The sequence below is a fragment of the Fonsecaea erecta genome, assembly GCF_001651985.1.
Source record: "Fonsecaea erecta strain CBS 125763 chromosome Unknown Scaff10, whole genome shotgun sequence".
In the NCBI taxonomy this organism is placed as follows: domain Eukaryota; kingdom Fungi; phylum Ascomycota; class Eurotiomycetes; order Chaetothyriales; family Herpotrichiellaceae; genus Fonsecaea; species Fonsecaea erecta.
The window spans coordinates 95,977-116,596 of record NW_017387253.1 but is presented as its reverse complement, the minus strand read 5'-3'; the positions used below and the strand labels follow the sequence as shown (position 1 = coordinate 116,596).

The 20,620-nt window shown below is 53.0% G+C and overlaps 7 protein-coding genes across 7 annotated transcripts; 5 read left to right on the top strand and 2 right to left on the bottom strand.

Annotated features, from left to right (window-relative positions):
• Positions 1 to 370: 370 nt before the first annotated feature.
• AYL99_09767 (hypothetical protein) lies at positions 371 to 1,756 on the top strand (the record flags this gene model as incomplete). Its single annotated transcript, XM_018841274.1, has 2 exons — positions 371 to 1,684; positions 1,751 to 1,756. The coding sequence occupies 2 exons, from the start codon at positions 371 to 373 to the stop codon at positions 1,754 to 1,756; spliced, it is 1,320 nt and encodes a 439-aa protein (XP_018688983.1).
• A 1,707-nt stretch (positions 1,757 to 3,463) lies between these two features.
• On the bottom strand, positions 3,464 to 4,928 carry AYL99_09766 (hypothetical protein; the record flags this gene model as incomplete). Its single annotated transcript, XM_018841273.1, has 10 exons — positions 3,464 to 3,631; positions 3,711 to 3,815; positions 3,884 to 3,912; positions 3,974 to 3,980; positions 4,036 to 4,131; positions 4,209 to 4,379; positions 4,441 to 4,521; positions 4,579 to 4,673; positions 4,727 to 4,790; positions 4,842 to 4,928. The coding sequence occupies 10 exons, from the start codon at positions 4,926 to 4,928 to the stop codon at positions 3,464 to 3,466; spliced, it is 903 nt and encodes a 300-aa protein (XP_018688982.1).
• A 973-nt stretch (positions 4,929 to 5,901) lies between these two features.
• Positions 5,902 to 6,967, top strand: AYL99_09765 (hypothetical protein; the record flags this gene model as incomplete). Its single annotated transcript, XM_018841272.1, has 3 exons — positions 5,902 to 6,146; positions 6,220 to 6,697; positions 6,755 to 6,967. 3 exons carry the CDS (start codon positions 5,902 to 5,904, stop codon positions 6,965 to 6,967), a joined length of 936 nt encoding a protein of 311 aa, XP_018688981.1.
• Positions 6,968 to 7,804: 837 nt separating this feature from the next.
• On the top strand, positions 7,805 to 8,392 carry AYL99_09764 (hypothetical protein; the record flags this gene model as incomplete). The annotated part of the gene is made up of 1 exon (XM_018841271.1): positions 7,805 to 8,392. One exon carries the CDS (start codon positions 7,805 to 7,807, stop codon positions 8,390 to 8,392), a length of 588 nt encoding a protein of 195 aa, XP_018688980.1.
• Positions 8,393 to 9,559: 1,167 nt separating this feature from the next.
• AYL99_09763 (hypothetical protein) lies at positions 9,560 to 10,340 on the top strand (the record flags this gene model as incomplete). Its single annotated transcript, XM_018841270.1, has 2 exons — positions 9,560 to 9,774; positions 9,878 to 10,340. The coding sequence occupies 2 exons, from the start codon at positions 9,560 to 9,562 to the stop codon at positions 10,338 to 10,340; spliced, it is 678 nt and encodes a 225-aa protein (XP_018688979.1).
• A 960-nt stretch (positions 10,341 to 11,300) lies between these two features.
• Positions 11,301 to 11,879, bottom strand: AYL99_09762 (hypothetical protein; the record flags this gene model as incomplete). The annotated part of the gene is made up of 1 exon (XM_018841269.1): positions 11,301 to 11,879. One exon carries the CDS (start codon positions 11,877 to 11,879, stop codon positions 11,301 to 11,303), a length of 579 nt encoding a protein of 192 aa, XP_018688978.1.
• Positions 11,880 to 17,328: 5,449 nt separating this feature from the next.
• On the top strand, positions 17,329 to 17,529 carry AYL99_09761 (hypothetical protein; the record flags this gene model as incomplete). Its single annotated transcript, XM_018841268.1, has 2 exons — positions 17,329 to 17,392; positions 17,447 to 17,529. 2 exons carry the CDS (start codon positions 17,329 to 17,331, stop codon positions 17,527 to 17,529), a joined length of 147 nt encoding a protein of 48 aa, XP_018688977.1.
• Between the last annotated feature and the right edge of the window lie 3,091 nt (positions 17,530 to 20,620).

Below are 20,620 nucleotides of genomic sequence, written 5' to 3'. Positions count from 1 at the left end.
CATTGGGTAATCAGGCAACATCCGCCGTTCACTCTTCTCTCGAGCTTCATGAGCCCTTTCCTCACCACTCCCAAGTCCAGAGATCAAGACATCCCTCCTGCTTGCCTGCCTGGGTGAATCTTGCCGGCTCTTCGTCATGTCAATGCGCATTTACTCTCCCTGCTACCTCGCATGGACACCAAGAGTGAAAAGATTTGGCCTGAAATTACTGCAACTTCGCCCAACACGTTCTCAGTTCGTTCATTCATCCCTCCATCCATTGCAGTCTGACCTTTCGAGATAGGATTGCTCTCTCCATTGCGCATGGATTTGCCTTCCACGAACCTCTGACGTCGGACATACCCTCCCCGAATACGCAGTCCTGTCCAGAATGCGTCCCATCCGCTCCGTGGACAGTATTCTCTCTGTCTTCAAACAAAAGTCGACGCCATCCAATATCCGGCAGCTATGCCTCAGTCCTGGCCCGGACAGCGTGCCATCAGTCTTCAACCTCTTGCCGGCAGAGATTCTGCTGACAATAGTCACATTGCTACCACGGAGCGCTCTCGCATGCCTCATGCTGACCTCAAAATACCTTTACAACACTCTATCCCCCGGCTTTGAGCTCAGAATGGAAGGCTTCCCCGATGAGAGGTCTGTCTTCATTCGCTTATTGGAGAAAGATCTGCCACAGATGGTGGTATGCTACAGCTGCGAAATACTGTTTGACTGGAGAGAAAAATCACGCTGGCGCTGTCCAAACCACTCCAACCATCCGTTCTTCGATTTTGATCCCATCTGGTGCTACGCCCACGAGCCAGGATTTATCTCTCGAGAAATGGTGGACCTCTTTGTACGGGGACATGAACTGGGCCCAGAGTATGGTCCCCAGCTCTACGAGCTCGCCCACAGCTGTGACAAGGACGGCGGATGGTTCCGGACCCGGGGCAGAAAAGTTGCCAGAGTCCTCGATGCTCGGATCCAGCAGGGTCGGCTTCTCCTCCATGGCGTCTACAGCCTGACCGCTCCTATTCCTACGTTTTCCATCGATCCCGAAGAAGGATACTATGACCGCTCTTGGGAGTACGCGCTCATGCGTGAAATGGGCAAGTTTAACGGCATCGGCTGCATTCACCTAAGAACCGCCCTCCCTGCAATTATTCTGGAGGCCGTGCGCCAACTGCGTCTCGGCGTGCCAAACCCACTGTGTGAGGATCTAGTCAACTGCGGCTACTGCGCCACTGATCTGCGCGTGCGGGCCTTGACTGACTTTCCTGGACAAATCATACTCCAAGTGGAGACGTGGCGATCTTTTGGAGGGAGAGATATGTACGCGAGAGATCCTCTCGAGGACGCCCACTTCCAGATTCCAGGTGTGAGGAATATTCGTCTGGACATTAATCAGCCCCCCTCTCGGAACCTTCAACAACTTTACAATGGAGGGTCTGTACGCCGTACGAACATGCTTCAGCTTCCTCCTCATCGCCAGACATGGCTTCAGAGATGGAAATGGTCCTACGCGGATTATACGGAGCAGCTTTGGGTAGACCTAATCAACCTTGGAGGCTCAGCCATAGCTGTCCGAGTTCCACGCCCTGGGCAGCCAAAGAGGTTCTTCATCTTGCGAGAGACAATTAAGGATATCTTCGATGCGATGAAGCTGCATCTTCAGGCTCTCAAAGCTTCTCGTCATCCATGGTTTTGGGTACGTACGCTGCGACCACCCACCACACAGCACACAGCACATTCATTACTGACGGACAAACAGCAGACCTAGGACACACCTTCAGCTACCTGAAGTTCCCTTCGGAGAATCTTATCCTTAGGCTCATAGCTAACAGGCTGAGTTATGGACGTCGTCCCAGAACAACTACCTTTTGGCTTCTATTTGTTTCCCACGGTGGTTAAGGACCGCGACATGCAGCCGTTCTCCGTCTTTACTACAGGGAATGGAAGGCATCGAATTCGACATTTCAGTTTCAGACACTGCTTACTCTTGCTGCTGAAGTGGAAGGTGTACGGGGATTGATATTGCGACATGACCAGAAATTCTCTCGCTGAAAAAGACCAAGTATAAATACCATTCATCCTCGGAAACTGTCTCATTGCACGATCAAAACGTTTGATAGCTTTTGCATACGTCGTTTCTGTTGCTAGTCAGCCCATACCTTCCAAGCATTGTCGTCGTCCCGTGAAATACTGTAAACAGTTCACGCTTTTCCACAGACCACGTCCAGCGGATGCTACAGCTTGGATGCCACCGGGACCAACTCCGGGACCGAGATACGGCTCCGTATAGTCGGAATATAGTTCGCCAGCTCTCTCCCAATCAGCCAGCGCAGAAGCCAGCAGGAAAGAGAAGACTTCCCAAGCACGGGCTTGCGTGTTGCGTGAAACCACGCCCCTTTTCCCCGATGAAAGCATCAATGCATGCATGAGTGAATAAAGCTCCCCCTTAATGCACACAACAACCAGCCTACATCACTGACCCAGCATGTTGGAGTAGTAGGAATGTCCCCACAGAAGAGAGACCAGAGACAAGCCCGTGAGGAACCACGAACGTCAGTCCCCCGGAGGCAGACAAACAGACGGGGATGTGTCGTTGGATATTTTTGCTGCCGTGCCATACTTGTTGCGTATTGCATGTTGTTGCACGTTCTTGTCTGTAAGTTCTTGTTGTATGTTATTGCTAATTGCGCCTTTTATATTGTTATATTGTAATGAGCTACAACAGCCGTAGTGGCTAGTACAGCCACAACTCTGTACTAGGGTATCTCCCCCTCTTTGGAGGGCACTGGGTTTGATAGAGAACCAGCAACACGATCAGCAGCGAGTGATAGATCCACATTGAGCCCTGCTTCACAGAGAATAGAGAGAGTGCCAGTCGCACCCGAGACCTTCTATTCCTCATTGTTCCTCGTTTCCAAAGAGACTGTGGCCACCCAACACGATCACGCATGGTCATTTGGGCCATTTTTGTGTTTGTGATGGTCGTCGTATAGTCAGTGCCTCAACCTGAAAACCCTTCTCAGCAACCGACCCGCGGAACAGGCCCCTTGCGCGTTCTCGCAAACGGGCATGCCAACTACCTATCGAATCCTGGTACAGTATCAGAAAAGTTAAAGAGATGTTACCTGTAATTCAAATTAGATCGTTTCGGTTCTGGAGAAAGAGATTGAGATTCTTCGCCGCTGCGCTGTGCATAAGAAAGAAGAGTGATGTTTGTTTAGCAAAATTTTCGGTAGGAGGAACAAGGTTTTTTCATTTTTATCTTCTGGCCTCTTCCACTGACTGTCCATTTCACTGCAAATCAAACGAGCAGGCCCCCTCCCTCCCCAAGGGTCCCACTCCTCCTGTCTCCCGTGGGAGGACCCTGATGCGTGGAAGCGAGTGTGCCCAGATTACCCACAACGCTCACACATCCTATACATTGGCATCCCGCTCGACTACGAGAATGCAATTCCTGGTGGTGAACCGAAAAATATCAGCTCTGCCCGATCACACATCTGGGCGCGGTCACACTCAAGGAGTGGGCGTGAGGGAAGGGGGATGGATGTATCTCACCACCGTCGCACAGGACGCTCTGCCCAGTGATGTTCCTCGCCTTGGAACTGACTAGGAAACTGACCAGGTTCGCGAGGTCCTCGGGGTCCTAAGCCGCGGTTGCGGACGTGGGTACTTAGCATTGTCCGGCGGCCTGGAGGGCAAATATGTGTATGCTCGGGCCTCACCTGTGCGCGCTTGAGCGCTGCTCGTGCCTCGACAGATCTCTTGAACGCCACGCCCTTCTCGAGGCCTTCGCGCGCCGCGATGTCGGCATCGATGATTTTCCACATCTGACAATGAATTAGTCAAACTGCAGCACGGAAGTCAAAAGCTCGAGCTGCTGAAGGGGTTTCCTCACATCGGTGTCGACGGGTCCCGGACAGTATGCTATTTTTTTTTGCCGGCGGCGGTCAGCAAGAAGCAATAGCTAGGCCGTTGTACAACAAACCGTTCACCTGGATGCAGGTCAGTTCATCACCCCCTGATTGACAGCACCGCGGAGACGCTCACGTTGATATCATATTTGGCAAACTCCACGGCGGCCGTCTGCGTGAGTCCACGAACGGCCCACTTGCTCGTTGTGTACGCAGCACTGTGGCTTGCGGACTGAGCGCCAGAGAAGATCGAATCAGAGAGCCCATTTCGTGTTGATCAGAACAGATTCGGGACCATTTCGTTCTTACCGGACGGTATCCTGCAGTTGAACAAGCCGCCACCATCTTGCCGCCTTTTCCTTGTTTGATCATCTGCTTGGCTGGATATTGTGAGATGCTGGCCACTCTAAACAAGGCTTCAGACGATGAGTGTCTCTTACCGGCTTCACGATAGCACAGGTATACTCCCCTCACATTGATCTGTAAGACCGCGGTCAATTGGGTGGGCGACGGTGACAGCTGTTTCGAGGGACTCGCTCACGGCCATGATCCTGTCCCATTCTGCGACGCTGACTTCCAAGATGGACTTGGGGATGAAAATGCCGGCATTCGCGACCATGACCTGGCCATAGGATCAACAGCAGAAAAACAATGGTGGGACGATATGGGGAGATGATACATTCAGTTCCCCGAACTCGGCGACAATGTCGACAATCATCTTCTCGACCTGTTCCTCGTTGCTGACATCGGCGACAAAGGTGGCAGCCTTGCGTCCTGAAGTACAGAATCAGTGTTAGAGCCTGGCTGCACGGGAGTACTCGCCTCACCCTTTTTCTCAATCTCGGCTTTGACAGCTTGGAGCTCTGAGAGCTGAGCCTGGACATCATTCAACTATCGACACAGGTCAGTAAGGAGGAATGCTGGTCAGATCTTGGTCCTCACGGCAATATCCATGCCATCGTCCGCCAGCTGCAGCGCTATCGCTCTTCCGATTCCCCGGGATGACCCTGTGACGGTTGCGACCACCATTATTGCGTGTTATTTTTGGAAGTGTAATGGATGCGGACCCCCATTCACATCCATTCGATCTCCGCGAGCAGCAGAGGGGATATAAATGCTTGCTGGGTTCGGGTATTCGGTACACACACAAATGCGGGGAACGCGGGCGGAGGAGGGCGACAAGCCATGGCAGAGAATTCTCCAACTCAGATGTTCTCCAACACACTTACACTGATGAATGAAATCCCCAGACTGTGTTCCGAGGCTATTGTGAGGCGGTTGATTGGAATATACAGAGGGTGGAACAACGTCTTCCTAACCCCTCCCCTGGCTAAGGCGTGCGGGTTGTACGGATCGTTCCCTTTGGTGCGTGGGTGGGTACGTGATATAGTAGCACAGTAGACCTTGCGAGCAAAACAGCGAGGCAAACAAGCACAGACACAGAGAGGCGGGATCAAGTGCTGCTGGTGTTGGTGCTGGTGCTGGGTAGCCCGAGTCCAAGTCCTTTTTTTTCCCGTCGAAGCAAGCAGCTGGGATCTTCCATGAAGAAAAATCTCGAGTGCGTCGTATCGAATCGAATCGACAGACTTGAACATTTGAGCCCTGTTGTTTGTTTTGCGGCCTATTTATTCATTTATTGTTCCTCGATGTAGTGTTGGTGTGGAGTGGTGTGATATGCGGTGGTACGGCATGTGGCTATAGTCGCAGTCGTATTTGATATTAGTTTCCTGGACTGTTCTTGAGATGCTATTTCTTTATAGCTACTTGCGCGACCGAAGCCATGGTGCGCACGGCGAGTCTCTCTGTACCTGCCCATTTCGGCGGAGTGAATCTGCGCAGTTCATGTGCACAGTCGTAGTTCCAGTCCCTCAACTGTCTGCGACTTCACCACCACTCGCCAGTCCAAGCACCGTCGTCACAACAGACTTGTGACACTCATTGATGATCTGCTCATCGTCCGCCAATCTCCCCTTTACGTACAATGGGCAATGCTGTCAGCAAAATGGGCTTTAGGCGCTCTAGGCGCGGTCACCACCATCCAGGCTACCCCCTACAAGACCTGGTCAAGACAGACGACTTAGACCGACAACTCAAGCCCGATCTGAAAAAGCTTGTGGTCTGGCTCACGGGCGGATGTGATGATCCCGACCTGGCTGCTCACGTCGAATTCCCTCTCCCCGTCGACCAGTTCGCCCAATTAGAGGTGTTGCTGCATGGTGAAGGTGCCTTTGAAGGGTTCGGGCTCCGGTAAGTGCCTTCAATGCCCAGGATACGCATTCACCTGCTGGTGAAGCTTTGGTTGACTGGTTGCACATGGCAGATACGACTACGACGCCGATGTCGAGGTCCTTACCGTCAGAAAACCAAACCCGAAGCACGGCATCATAGTCGCAATGACGGCGCGCCGACTGCGAATCCTCATCACCGAGTTACACAAACACAAGCAACCTTTTGCAGCCTCCCTGGCCTCGTCACTGGGTTCTCCTTACTCCGCCATGATGAAATATCCGTCCACGGCCAGCACTTGTGAAATCAAGCGCTCGCCCGATATCGACATCCGAAGCCAAATGGGTGACGATTTGGTCCCAGTTCTGGTTGGCGAAGTTGGGAGCTCACAGACGGTCAAATCCGTCAACACCAAGTGCAAGGAGTATATCCAGAATACTCAGGGCGCCACACGCACGGCATTTGCAATCGACCTGGGGGATCCTAACGGAAAGCTCGCATACATCTCCATCTGGAGAGCCATATTCGACGACGGCGGAAAGTTTCAAGGAGCGACACGTGATGAGACAGTGGTAAGGTCTATATCCGCTTTGGCTACATGTTCGTGACTGTCCCTGACTGCTGGCCAGGTGATCCGCAACAACGACGGCAACCAGAACCCAGACTGCAAAGCGGGCATTGTGTTGACTCTCGAAGACTTTTGCCCTGTTGAAGTCACCCCTCGTGGCGTGGATCTGAAGTCGATCACCATGACACTGTCTATCACAGAGCTCTTCGATGTCCTGGAATTCGCCGAAGAAAGAGAAGAAGCGGCCAGAAACAAACGCGAGAGGAAAGATTGAGTGGATATGCACAGCAGCCACCAGCCACCAGCTGCGAACATGGACAAGGTGTATATAAAAGGGCAGGATTGCATTAACGAGTACAATATGATAACGCTGGACCTGTACAACATTGGGCATTGGAACCGGGTGGAATCACGTATTGAGAAATACCTCCTGGGCGTTTTGCCTGGCCTTGGCGCAAGTTGTACCCGGCACCTAGGTAGTTGAGAGGAGCCTGTCTTCTCGGTCCACATCACTTTTTGAAACGACCCGATGGCCAAGCACGAGGTATTCCAGGTACCTGGCTCAGCCTCGCAGTTCAGACCCTGTTGGAAGAGCCAGTCAACCCAGGATCACGCGTGACGGAGTTCAAACACGGCACGATTGGAGAATCGTACAAGGAAAGGCTTGTTGGGTAGATCCATTGTATCAGGAACCCAGGTACAGACTCCCTTTCCAGCTCTAAGGACGTCCGTCGCTGCCGTTCATGGGCCGTCGCTGTTTGTCCTTTACCGATGAAAAGAAATAAGGAGCAGGTGAGAACTCAAATCACACTTTGTCCGAGGACCGCCTGCATATCACCTCACTTTGTCCTTGCATGAGACACACGATAGATTCTCACTTGAACCTACTGCTCTCACGTGACAGAGTATAAATCTTCCTCTCTTCAACACAACTCTTTTCAACTTGAAACTTTACTCCCCCTTCTCTACTAGGTTTGGACATCAACCTTGAGTTCCAACCCATTCCTACCCTCTACTACTCAGAGCCTTCATCCCTCAACGCTACCTACATCTCTTCTCGCCTATATCTTCGCCCTCATCCCTAGAATCCAACGAAGAAAACTCTGGCAAGATGTCCCTCGCGGTGCATGTCATGGAGTCAGCCATGGAGGCGTTGACAACCCATTTTGACCGGGCGTTTGCTCTTGCGTTCGACGAGGCATTCCATGAGCGCCACATCAAGCGATTTGACGACGAGTTCAGCCCGATCTACAGGCCCAGAATCAATGAGATCGGCCAACTTTTCTTCGATAAGACCTACGATGAGGTGAAAGCCAACATTGAGGGCGACATCCGGGAAACGTTCATGGATACGATCGGTGGGGAGGTGGTACGCCGCATCCCCGGCGGGTTGGTCCCTCGCGCCCGCGAGTGGTTGCGACGCCACGTCAGGTATTGCATTGCGGCCAGCGGGGGTATTACTCACGAACGTGACTTGCGTGCTGTCGAGAACCTGATCCGCAACTATTGCGACGAAAATGTTCACAGGGCCCTCCTCTTCGGCGCGTGCGACGAGCTGTACGGCGAAGAATTCCGCAAAGTCTTCTTGGAGAAAGGTGACCACCTATTTGCCAACACATTCAACGCGGCTTTCGACACGGCTTTCACTGAGATTTTCGACAAGAACTTTGATGACGTGCGTGCCGCACTCCTCGGGTGATTCTCTGCCATGTCAACCTAGAGAGACACCCACTCAATCAAGCAGACGAGCGGGATGGGGACCTCGGAGGCGAAGCATCTCTGCCGAAAGTGAATGACCTTGGAAGTACTCGGTGGAATCTGAACACAAGATGCCAACAAAACAACAAAAAAAGGAGAACGGATAAGTGCGACTGATTCATTGCTGGGACAGAAGATGATCACACAGAAAGGAAGCAAGAGGAAACGAACATGAGGGCTGCAACGAATTGCACCGAGCTGTGAGGAGGCACACGACCATAGCAACACCCGGCAGGAAATAGGCGGTCATTGTGCTGTGCAGGAGACCACAAAACGTCGACTTTCAAACAAAGAGGACTTGCTGGTGATGGTGCGAACAAAGATAACTTCCTCCTGTTGAGCGAAGCCGGATAATATATGCAGGGCAAAAGAATCAAAAAAAAGCCAACGACGATCAAGGACACGTAGAGAGAGAAATGACTTACTCCTGTGCAGACACCCCAGGGGCGGTTCTGTCGTTGCACCACCTGTCTCGTCCTGAAAGAGGATTTGTGGTTTGGCTTCCCCCACCCCTTGTCGTCCACCGATCCTTCCACAGGAGGCTGGCTCCTTGTGTGTCCCATCCATTCTCACAGTCTCTGTCAGCTCAGGCCACGTTTGCACAAGGGGTGAATATTCCTCTCGCAGCGACTATGTGTCGGCTAACAACCAAATACACCCACTCACATATTTACACATGAAAGGAACCTCTCTTCAGGATCTCCATATCGTTCAAGCCATGGCCACAGCATCCTAACTCCTTGAGAGGGTTTTGATGCCAAGTCTGTAGGGACCCGCAGCCTGACACCATGGCAGTCCACCAGGCCAATCAGGCACTTGGCCCACTTGGAGCTTGGACCAACCACATCGACGGCCTCAACGTTATTCCAACCTCAAAAGCATAGTGGGATAAAAATACTTCAAGACGAATAACTTCATCTCGATATGTACAAGCACAAACACTGCTGCGCTCTGTCAAAGACACGTCTCTACTGTTATATCTGCCACCCACACCTGTGAGCCCTCCACCATGGCGACCACCTCGTCTGATCGAGCCCCTGTCCACGTCCCGGCTTCCACGCAATCGAACCTTTGAGCCTCGTCGCCTTTCTCCATGAGGTGCGAAGCGATGCCGGACATTGTCTTCCTCGGCGCACACTACGCGCACGCCTACCGAGGACGTAAGTGGAAGGCCCTAGTCATCGCCACAGCGGTGAGATATCTCGAGATGACCGAGACCAAGCTCTTCTTGACCGCCAACAACCCGCTGGAGCTGTTCGTTCCGATGCTTCACTTCCACGTCGCCGGCTTCGAGAGAGATATCGCCACCGGGATGGGAATCCCGTGAGCCTTGAGGAGTGGGCTTTCCTCGTGCAGGATACGGCGATCAACAGCATGTTTGAGAGATACAGGAACAGGCGTTATACGCCGCGCGACCTGGATAAAGAGGTGCGGAGCGACAAGGAGTTCACCCGAGAGCACCGTACCTAGGTATCTTCATCCCCGGCGGCCGCGGCGTCGTGGCCAACTGGCCCTTCGCGAGTGCTGTCGGCAAGATCCTGCACTGGGCCAGAGGAAACCGACGCTGCGGCATCACGTCGCGCCACGGCGCGGCCGCGCTGCTGGCCGCCAACGTCGACAAGCCCCCCGGCAGCCCGTTCATCTACGGAGGCCGCGAGATTCGCCTCTACCCAGACGCGCTCGACAGCGGCCCTAACGTCGAGTCCGGGCTGTGCCCAAGCAAGCCGCGCTGGTGCTTTGGCGAGCGACTCCGCTACCTGGGTGTCATGGCGTCGAACCACAGCTTCCTAGGCTCGGCATTTCTTGATCGCGGCCTGATCACGGCCGACTCGGCCTCGACGAGCGGGCCGCGTCGGAGGAGACTATGGCCACGACTGTCGGCGACTTAGGCGACATGCACGTGGGAGCATGGAAGAGAGAGAGAGAAAGAAAGAAATACAACACACAGAACACGGCCAGAAGATGGGGCCAGTGGGGAAAGAAATGCACATACACACAACGGAGCAAAGGTAGAGGAGAAAAAGGAGGCGCAGGTCGGCAATGTTCTTTGTTGCTGGTGCTACGGTCCGTGGGTGGTTCACGGCGGAACGGTACATGCTTCCAGGCATCAAGTTGTACCACGTATTATTCCCGGTTGTTCGTTGATTCACGAGGCAGAATGAGGTAATACACGCACACAGGCTTTCCTTGAAGCATCCAAGTCCGGGAACGAAGTTTCTAACCTGCTTCCTGGTCAAGCACCTTGATCTTGGTACTTGGGCATTGGCAATGGCCCATGCATGGGTGGTGTCGTTAACAATCACCGCCACGGACGAAAGCAAGCATGCATGCATGGCATAGACCATTTATGCCCACATCCTGTTCTGCCCGCCCCACATGGGTCCGACAGCCACCGGCCCACTGGGACTGGAAGGTCGAGGGAGAGGGATAGATAGATCGAGCGAGCCAGTATCGTGTAGAGGATGAATATTGATTGGGGCTGGGCTCGCTTCCACGGTCTGTCCTCGCCGCTCTGATTTGAGTTGGGAGAATGCCATTTTCAACCGCAAAAGCAAACAGAAGAATCGAGCTCAGACGGGGTTTGTCGCACAGATTAATTTTCATATGTCTATCTATCTGCGCGCTGTCTGTATACCATATGTCTGCCCCCGTAAATCAGACCTGACCCGGCAACTCTTGGAGTCTGTATGCTCACCCAACCTGCAGTATGTACCTCCGTCCTCACGATTTCTCTTGAAGATTCCCACGTGTAAGTCTGTTCTGTGACACTCCCATCACCAACCCAAGACGGTGTGAGCAGCACACCCCGGCTCCGTCGCCAGCAGCACCAGCAGCAGGGTGCTCACATCCTACTTCTCCGGCACAGGAGCCGCGGATTTTGTCTCTGCCATGCGTTTTTTGATTCTTGCCAACTCTCGGCAGTGCAAGGCGTAATTGTCTGCAATCCACTGTACCATGAAAGCAAACTGTTCATCCTGGCCGTCGAGCCGCTGGAACTCCATTCTCAGCCTCTCGGCCTGCCCTGCGAGCCTGTCACTCTCGTCTTGGAGGTTCTCGCTTTCGATTCTGAGCTGCACACTGCGTCCCCGGACCTCGTCGCGAGACTGCCGTTCGGCCAGCATGGTGTCCTGGCGATGCTGCTCAAACAGTGCCAGGCTGTACGACAGCCGAGACACCATGGTAGCATCCGTCTGTGGTGGCCCCAGGATATGTTCACGCAGGTCTAGAAGGTGTCCCCGCTCCTCCAGAATAGTTCGGACCCGGTTGGTATGTGCCTCGATCGACATATCGTGATTTCGCTCCTGAGTAGAGTCGTATTGCGGAGTATAAGGGATGTAAGATTCCATGTTGGCGGTATAGGGACGTGCCACCGCAGCAGGCGGGTCTGATTCTCGGCGGCGGTGAGGTGCTCGGGAGACCGAAGGCATCGTGAAGGACGAAGGAGGTCAATTGCTCGCAGGAAGGACGATGTCTGCTGTAAGGTCTCGGAGAAGCAGACGAGGGCGAGGGTTACAATGTGCTGTGAAGCCTTGGAAGGGCAGGACGAAGGACGAGAAGAAGACGCAAGCTGGTTCTTTGCAGGAAACATTGGCTATGATATGTTGGGACATAACTTCTCGCTCACAACGAGGATTGGGTTGAGTCGGTATGCCAACCATCACCGCGGACTGAACTTCGGGTCCCTCAACAACTTGCACCTACAACTAACAAAGAGACTTCAGCTACGGACAAGTCGGACTCGTAACTTTAGCAAACCTGCGCTCTTGGCACGTGATTTCTCCACCAACCAAACCCCACCGTCACCTCCGCGGAATTTCAGCCTCGAGGTCCGCTGAACTGACTACTCCATCATAGCAACAACATTGTCCTGCTTGTCTCGGAAGAAGAAGGTAAGATGCCTTGCAGTTCTTTGGTGACGCAAGGCCAGCAGCAGAGCTGATCCACGCAGTGCCACAGAGGAACACCCTATGATCGCTGCTTCCGAGTTACGGGTGCCTGTGACAACAACAACAAGAATGACAGGGGCGAAGTGTAGAACTTTCGCTATCGATAATAGCTTCACGTGATGTATAGACGGTTTGGTTAGATATTGCGTCTATCAAAGGAGCTTACTTGGACAAATCATGCAGAACAGCCGAGCCCTGTGTCCGAGTATAGCTCAATTTGTTTGCTTTGGATTTCGGAACAGTCTGCTTCAGAGCAAAGGAAGGAGGAAGTGTCTGGGACATCTTCATCGACCCATCAATGCTGCACACGGCCCTTCGGGGCGCTTGTCTTGCTGTCAGCGAGGCCGTGCTTGGACATGACATCCTGGAGACATGGGAGGGATATATTCGCGGGTGGACGAGTAGCACAGTTCTAACTCCCACTCCCAATTAAGCCCCCCTGCACAGTCAAGTAACTACTCAATCACTCAATAAATCAATCAATCCAGAATACCGTTTCAAGAGGTGATGACTAACTACCACAAGGCAACCAACCTATTGTGAGTGTGCAAGAAAACACAAGCAAAAAGTCAGAGTAGTGCTCTCGTGATGAACTCTAGGTGTCGGCGGGGGTGGAATTGGGGGCCTCGGGGGAGAAGCCACGGTGCCCGAGACATCGGTGGCGGAGGGAGCCAGTCGCGGTGGCTATGGGCGCTGCTTCTTCGACTCATGTTTGCGCCTGGCAAGTCTAGTTCTAGGCGTGTTAGGCATGCGGACGTGCCCACGACCGCTCCCCGACCGCCCCCAAAGGACACATATTGGAGGTGTAGCCGGGGGCAACGGGCGCGGCGCCAAATGTCCCGGCGAGAGAGGACACACGATTTTGCCTTTCTCTTCCCCTTTCTGAGCATTCTGGCTGGCGTGTCTGTCTGATTGCGATCGAGCTCAGTGCGACCAACATGCAAATAAGTCCCAACTTCCAAGTTTTTGGTCACCGGGCTCGTCCGGGATGGATGACAGACACGGGTCTGCTTGCTTGCTTTCTCCCCTGCTGGTTGTCGGGGGTTTTCCCGACATCACTCGTCGGTATCACGCATCGCGAACCGCGCGAAGGCATGCATGCATGCGTTTTGCACAGCAACCTTTGTCTGTCTGTGTAAAGGGGGTTGAGTGAGTGAATCAGTCAGTGTCATTCATGCAAGGAACTGGATTTCATTGATGAGATTGATCTACCTAGATGAAGAAGACTATTTATCCTATTTCATGCTCCCCAGCTCTGCTGCCTGCGAGTGATTCCAGAATTCTCCCGAACCCCTTTAGTGGAACCAAAAGGGAAAAAGGGGCAAGAGAAAAGCCCCCAAAAAACACCCATGGTGATGTGGTTACTTGGTTGGGGGAGTCAAGAAGAAAGCCCTCATACGCCAGCTCCCTCGCGACAACGGTTTCTACTCGAATTTGTTGAGCTCGTGTGGTTGTGGTTGTGTTTGTGTTTCACCACCTTGGTGGCCGTCGTTGAGGGTGGGCTGAGAGAAGGGAAGGGTGTAGTGCATTCTTTTTCAGCGCTGCCGCAACGTTTGATCACCAGGACGCAAACACAAGCAGCGACATGTTCGTGCGTCTCGTGTGATTGACTGACTGGAAATCACATACAAAGCCACGAACCCAGCTAACCCCCGTGCCGCCGCCGTCGCTGGCTGTGCCCTCGATCTCGAGCTCAACCTCGCCCTCGACAAATCAGCTCAGCTGCCTGCGCGCCAGCCAGCCCGTAGAGTGCAGCGCAAGCAAGAGGGAAGGAGGAAGGGGATAGTAGATGCATATTGGGGGCCTCAGAAACAACTTTGGGGAAGAGTGCATGCATGCAAAGAATTTTGGGATGCACATCTAGGCGGCGCATTTGATCGACATGGGCTTTCATGGTTTGGGGAAGGGGGCAGGGACAATCTCTGCTTAAAAGTCTACCTCTGGGGGTGAATGCAACGCCCCGAGAAACACCAGACTTTAGGCGTTGCGGGGAGGTCTCCACCGCTTTACAGGACTCTGTTCTCTCACTCTCTCTCACTAACTTTCTATGTAAGAATAGTCACAGTTTATTTAGGTGCCTAAGTACCGCCCAAAGGGAGAGTCGCCCGCCTAGAGTTAGGCATGGGATGCCGGCCCATTTGCCCCTCTGCATCGGCCCTCAACCGCCCACACTGGCCCCCATCAAGCCTGCTAAGTCAATTGATCGCACCAACGTCCACCTTCGTCTCCCTCTTAAGAAAAGCAAAAGTTCTCCACTTCATCCCACCAATCAGAAGCCCCCGTTTCCTCCCTATACAATATACAGGCACGTGACTTGACTTTCCCCATCACACCGTCAACTGCTGGAAAGCGAGACGAGTTACGCCATATAACGCCTCCTTCTCAAGATCGCTCTAACGTAGTCGGTCTGCAGGTGCGGGCTTGATCTCCAATGATGGCGAGAGAAGCACCGACCCGGGTCTTATAGGCTCCTTAGAAGCAGCCGATGACGGATCGAACGAGGTGGAATCGCCTATTGTCGGAAAATGAGCAATTGGTAAGTGGCCTGGACAGACGAGGGGCGTAGAAGGTGTGCCACACAAAGAGGTCAAGCTGGCTGAAGATCTCTCAAATCCAAGTCAGTCATATTCCGGTGATCGCGCAGGTGTCTGGACGCTAAGCAAGGAAGCCGAACGTGTCGTGGGCGTGGAGCCAGAAAATTGATTGGAAAGCCAAACCCCAGAGGCTGTGATTTGGCAGTCTTTTCTTGCGGTGTTCTGACCTGGGGGGCCAAGCTCCCCAGTGGGCTTGTGTTTCTCAAGAGTATGTTGGGTGATGTTGATCATGCTCAATTCAACTCAGGCGAGCCGGTTGCCTCTATTTTCTCTCAGAATGTGGGTTGGAGTGATGGACTTGTATCTCGTCTCGCGTTTGCAGGCTGACTTGGTGGCGCAGATAATATCTCCGCCAGCTGCCACAACATCGCCATTGTGTTGACATTCACTGCGCTCTGCATCGTCCATCTTCCCCACGCTTGAATAGATCGTCCTGGGCGTGTGCTTGTCAAGGTATATTGCTCACCTTATTGGAATCTGTTGCTATCGTTGACGCCAGAAGCACGCTCTAACAGTAGGCAGGCAAACCACCTGACACCGAAGCTGCGACAGCGCACCTGGCCTCGAGAACCCCCTCTATCCAACCCCAAGACCTTCTCGACACACATCAAACTGACACTCCCTGGAATGGAAGAGCAGGCTGTACATCAGACTCGGGTAGACGGCGGAATGGCACAGCATGGAACCCGAAGAATATTACAAGAGCTGCTGAGAGCGAGATTAGCTCAATCAAGGGGCGTTCGCAGGACAAGGGAAAGGATGAACGTATCCCGGGAGGGTTTCTCATCATGTGCTCATCAGAGATAAGGGTGCAATTGGCCTTCGTTGTTACCCACGAAGAGATGGGAAGAGTGATGGAAGCATGAATCCAACTCATTCCTTGTCCATGTTCAGCAAGACTATGTATCCCACCCACTACCAGACATCGTGGACGAAGTACAAGCAGTTCTAAGTCGAGCAGAGAGTCCTTATGACTCTCCCCCATTCCAAGTATCCCAAGTCAGTTCAAATCAATCCAACCGTGAGTGTTGGCTGGAATCTGTCCACCCTCATTGTTCTCAAATCCTGCATCCGCAGCCTATTTCACTCAATCAGACATCATCAGCAAGCCAAAGCCATCTCAGAGAGAGAGGTCTTTTGCAGCCACAGTTCACTGTTCGTTTTCCAACAGGTCCTCTAGGCATTGACCTCATATCCCAGTTCAACCGTTGAGTTCCAGCTCGATCCCTCTACTTCCCGCCCCCGTTGTACCGTGTGCTAACCCATCCTAGCTTACCTCAGTCTCCATTCATCATGTGCCAGTACGGAAAAGTAATTTTCACCAAGGTCCGCTGCCTTCGAGCTTCCCTTGAGAAGCACCGAACGGAAAAACGACTAGTCAAGAGGTGCCCGAAATCGCCGAAACCGGGGTTGGCTTGCGTTGACAAAGGTTTAGTGACCTAGATGACAGGTCGATCTTGCGGACAGAAGATGGTGCAACCGCTATGGGATATTGTGGAGGCCTTCGAGGAGTTGCTGAGTCTTGTCAAAGATCTGGTCACAATTATTCACGATCTCATGAAAGTTCTCAGATGCTTTGTCGACCATACCCGAACGCAGTCGATACAGTGGAGATTTGAGTGGTTGGGGGCATCAAAAACACAAAAAGCAGATCCAAGTGGTAGCATACTTTCGTGAAGGATCACCCTCGCTCTCCTCCTCAGCGACATAGCATGTCACGTCTGGACAGAGATATCGCTCTCCTCATATTCGATAGTGTGAGTGCAAATCCTTTCATGCAGTCTTGATTCTGCTTCGCTGACCCTCCCCCGCCTTAGTGTCTGTGTTCCCATGCGCAGTCAATAGGCCATTCCTTCGAAACACCACGCCCACGTCCTGCATCTGCTGCAGAGAACTTGCTGATCGACAGCAATGCCTTTGTCCTCCTCCGTCCACACCTCAGCCTTACCACAAGAAACCTCCTCGTTCAAAGTACTTGAGAACCTGGCACCCGGCAAGTCCAGCGTCCTGTATAGGCTTGATGACGAGAAGTTATCAGCAATACAGTGGTACTGACAATGACGCTATCATTGAGCCCCGAGGCGCTCGTATGCCGAACATTGCCACACTGCATACTACAACTATCGACAGCTCCCTTGTCGTTGATAGCGGAAAAGAGCTAGAAGCTTGCAAGAGCCGGGTACACAAGGCCGAACAGCGATGCACCCAGAAGCAGTTTCTCGACGTCTCCCAAATGCCACTGGGTCATTAAATGGCCGGTTACTGGGATCGCAGTGTCAGGTCCATGGGCGAAGTTGTTCAGGCGCTGCAGACAACAAATGCGAGTGCTCAGCAGGATGGACCGTGAACACGCCCATAAAAATGCTTCGCCGGTGGTGCTGTACCTGGGCTCAACAGAAGGTATGCAGATATCTTTCCTCCGCTCAACAACCCCAGCTAACCCATATCTATCAGACGATCAGTCTCCCAAGCCCTATGACACCGAGAGACTTCCCAGCGAGCCACGCATCCTCAATCACTTGACCAGAGCTGATTAAACCTATCGGCGCTCTCTTCGAGCCAGCGCCGGGCCTCCGCCGCAGCATCCGCAATGAAGCTCTCCAATTCGCATTCCTCGATCTCGGTCCTATCATACCTGGTATGGACCCGTGGTTGCCGGCCTGCCGTAAGCACCGTTGGCTGCGGAGGTCAGTCGTGAAGCAGGGACGGAGACTGAAAAAGGAGGAACACAACGTCATGCTCTGTGACCATGCACAGAAAGGACGATACAATAGCGGCAGAAGAGGGACATACACACACGTCAAGAGTCCAGACGAGCTGTCCAGCAGTGGTCGATGGGAGAAAACCGCAGCCATTCTCGGGTATGGCAAACATGCAAACCACGGTGGCTGCACAACAGGAGTCGTGCTGCAGACGCGGGCTCTGTAACACTCGTGCATGTACTTATTCCATGCCCTGTGTGCTCTGTCTGTCAAATCCACGCGGATGAAGACAAGAGCCTGTCGATGGTTCACGTCTAGGGTTGTGATTGTCTGGGAAGATGATAGAGAGCATGGCGAACACCATTTCAAGCCTCCTATAGGGACAGGAAATAGATAAAGATCTACCTGTTGCTCTCTGCTGCACGCTTAAACTCATTCGACAGAATTGTGCTGGCAGCAGCATACAATATCTAGTACCCTCCTCTACTTCACCAACGTGGAAGCATATTAAGCCCATCCCCCCAAAAGTCTCTCATACAGCGTTATGGGCACACAGCCGCAGGCAAATTATGTGCCCCCCGGTTCAGCTCGGCGAAGGTTGACTCCGTCCAGCTTGCCGCAGCTTTGTTTGAAGAGTTTGCTTTCGAAAATACGCACCTCTCTGTTTGACCGGATGCAATTCCATTCAACGATGCCTGCCTTTCCCTGCCTACTGGATAAACTGCGTTACAATGCGTCTGAGGACGGGAGCCTTGATATCTCTTCTCAGGCGATGGTCCAAATTGGACGCTGCATCCCTTCCCTCCGCGCTGTCACGGATCACTGCCTTGAGCATTACATGGACCGGCTGCCCTAACAAAACCGACTCTTCCTGCGAACGAAAAGCCTCAGATCCCACGATCCTAGAGAGGCGTTCAGAGGTGCTGAGCATTCCTGAGCCTCCGAATCGTCCACACTGCCCTTCCCAATCGAGGAAATGCTACAGAATCGTTGACTGGGGGAGTGAATTCTGAAGAGCCGGGATTACAGAAAGAGGAGGACACATCTTGGAAAAGTCTTACACTGGACTTTTGCCTTTGCTGGAGGTTTCTAGGCCAGGTCACGAACCCATGAGACATCGGACGGTGGCGATGAGCCAGCCTTCTGTGTGCATCCTCCCTGGTAACGCAGCGTGGCAAGCACTGTCACTTCGTTCTCCTGCACACGCAGGAGAAGGGCCTCCCGTGCATCTCCCGCTGAAAGGGAGTCCTGGGAAAGCGAGATATCTGGCAGTCTGTCATCTCTCCAGATTTTTTGGAACAGACGTACCTCAAAGCACACAACGAGGGCCATGTACATAGATAACTGGGTGCTGCAAAGACTCCGTCAAATAGAGACCACCTCCATATCTGATCGTGGGTCTGTCTTCAAGGGCTTTGTCTGTGCGGCGCCCGCCAGTCACAGTGTACTGTCGTACTCCCAGGAAGGAAGACTGAGCATATCAGGGGAAAGCCGATGCTGGTAGTAGAATCCAGAAGCTTTGTGCAAAGAACGTGCTGCAAATAAATATGTTCATTCTTGGGATCTTTCTACCTATCTGAAACCCCCCCGGCGGCTGAATCCTCACTGGCGGCGGAGTCCAAGGGTGCCAAAACGTACTGCATTAATTCCGCCCTATGTTCAATTCAAGTAACAGACCAGACTTCTTTACGCCAATCGACCCTCGTTGGGTCCGAGGAGGAGGCCGCCGTGGGCTGTTTCCCGTGGGAAGGGGCCACCTCAATTCATTCATATGTCAAATGGTGGAAGCCATAGATAGAACTACACCACCCCTTGGAGATGGTCTCGCAGTCCAGACAGATCAATGCAGTCCGTCCGATTCGCAAATGTAGCGGTGTCCGGGCGGGTAGCAGACTCTGGGCTCTGGCTCGGGGCCCGGGGCTCTGGGGTCTCTGGCTGCGTCGCCGCTATATCAACAAAACAACCTCCGCATCGCAGCTTAGGTTGCTAGCCACCCCTATGCCACTTCCGGGACCAACATCACCCTGCATCTCCCTCAATCCTTGATATAATTATATGGTCATGGGCACCGTTCGATCCGCCGAAACGAGACAAATCGCCTGGTGTATGTCTCATCCCGCTGGGGCTGCTGGATCATAAGTTGCAGGGAGACAGGACCTGATCCCACTGCTCTCTGTCTGCGTCTGAACCTTAATTATCTGATGTATAAAAAGGTGTGCAGCGGGCGTTAAGGGTCACGAGGAGGCTGTACGCGCTTCCTGGGATCCGGCGGTACCTCAGGTGTATATACGGCACTCTGGGCTGAACGGACGGCAAGGAGCGTTTTTCTGGACGACAATTCGACTTCAGGCGGTTTCACTAATTCGACTAAAAGCCATTCGTTCAGGTAAATCATGCTGCATCCCACTCCCGCTTGTTGTTGTGCTGGTGTTGAGATTCCTATTCCCCCCTCCCTCAAGCCTATCCACAGATTCAATACCAGGTTCCGACAACGGCACCATCTTTTAATGTAACACCATCCCACGTTGTAAAGTCTCCTAGGTCCGGATGTCGTGCATGGTAATCTTTTCCCGCTCTTCCGCGGATAGGTCCTCCGGTTTTTGTTCAAGTCCCATGCTTGCTTTTGCAATGTGCACGTGCGCGAACCATTCCTCAATACAAAGCACTTTGAGCGGGAGCGAGAGCATTGGCTCTTTGTAGAGAAGAGGGCAGCAGACGGGCACGATTCACCGGTATGTCTGCGCGAAGCAGTTGAGGTCCGCCTGTGGAAGATACTTGGCGATGCTCTGTGTAGCTTCGTCAGGGCAGTCGCTCAGCTCCACAGTTTGAGGCGTCATCTTAGCGATTTCGACTTCGTCGACGTGTCGGGAAGATGGTGAAATCTTTGTCGGACCTTAAGCTGTGGAAGAAGAAAGACGAGACGGTC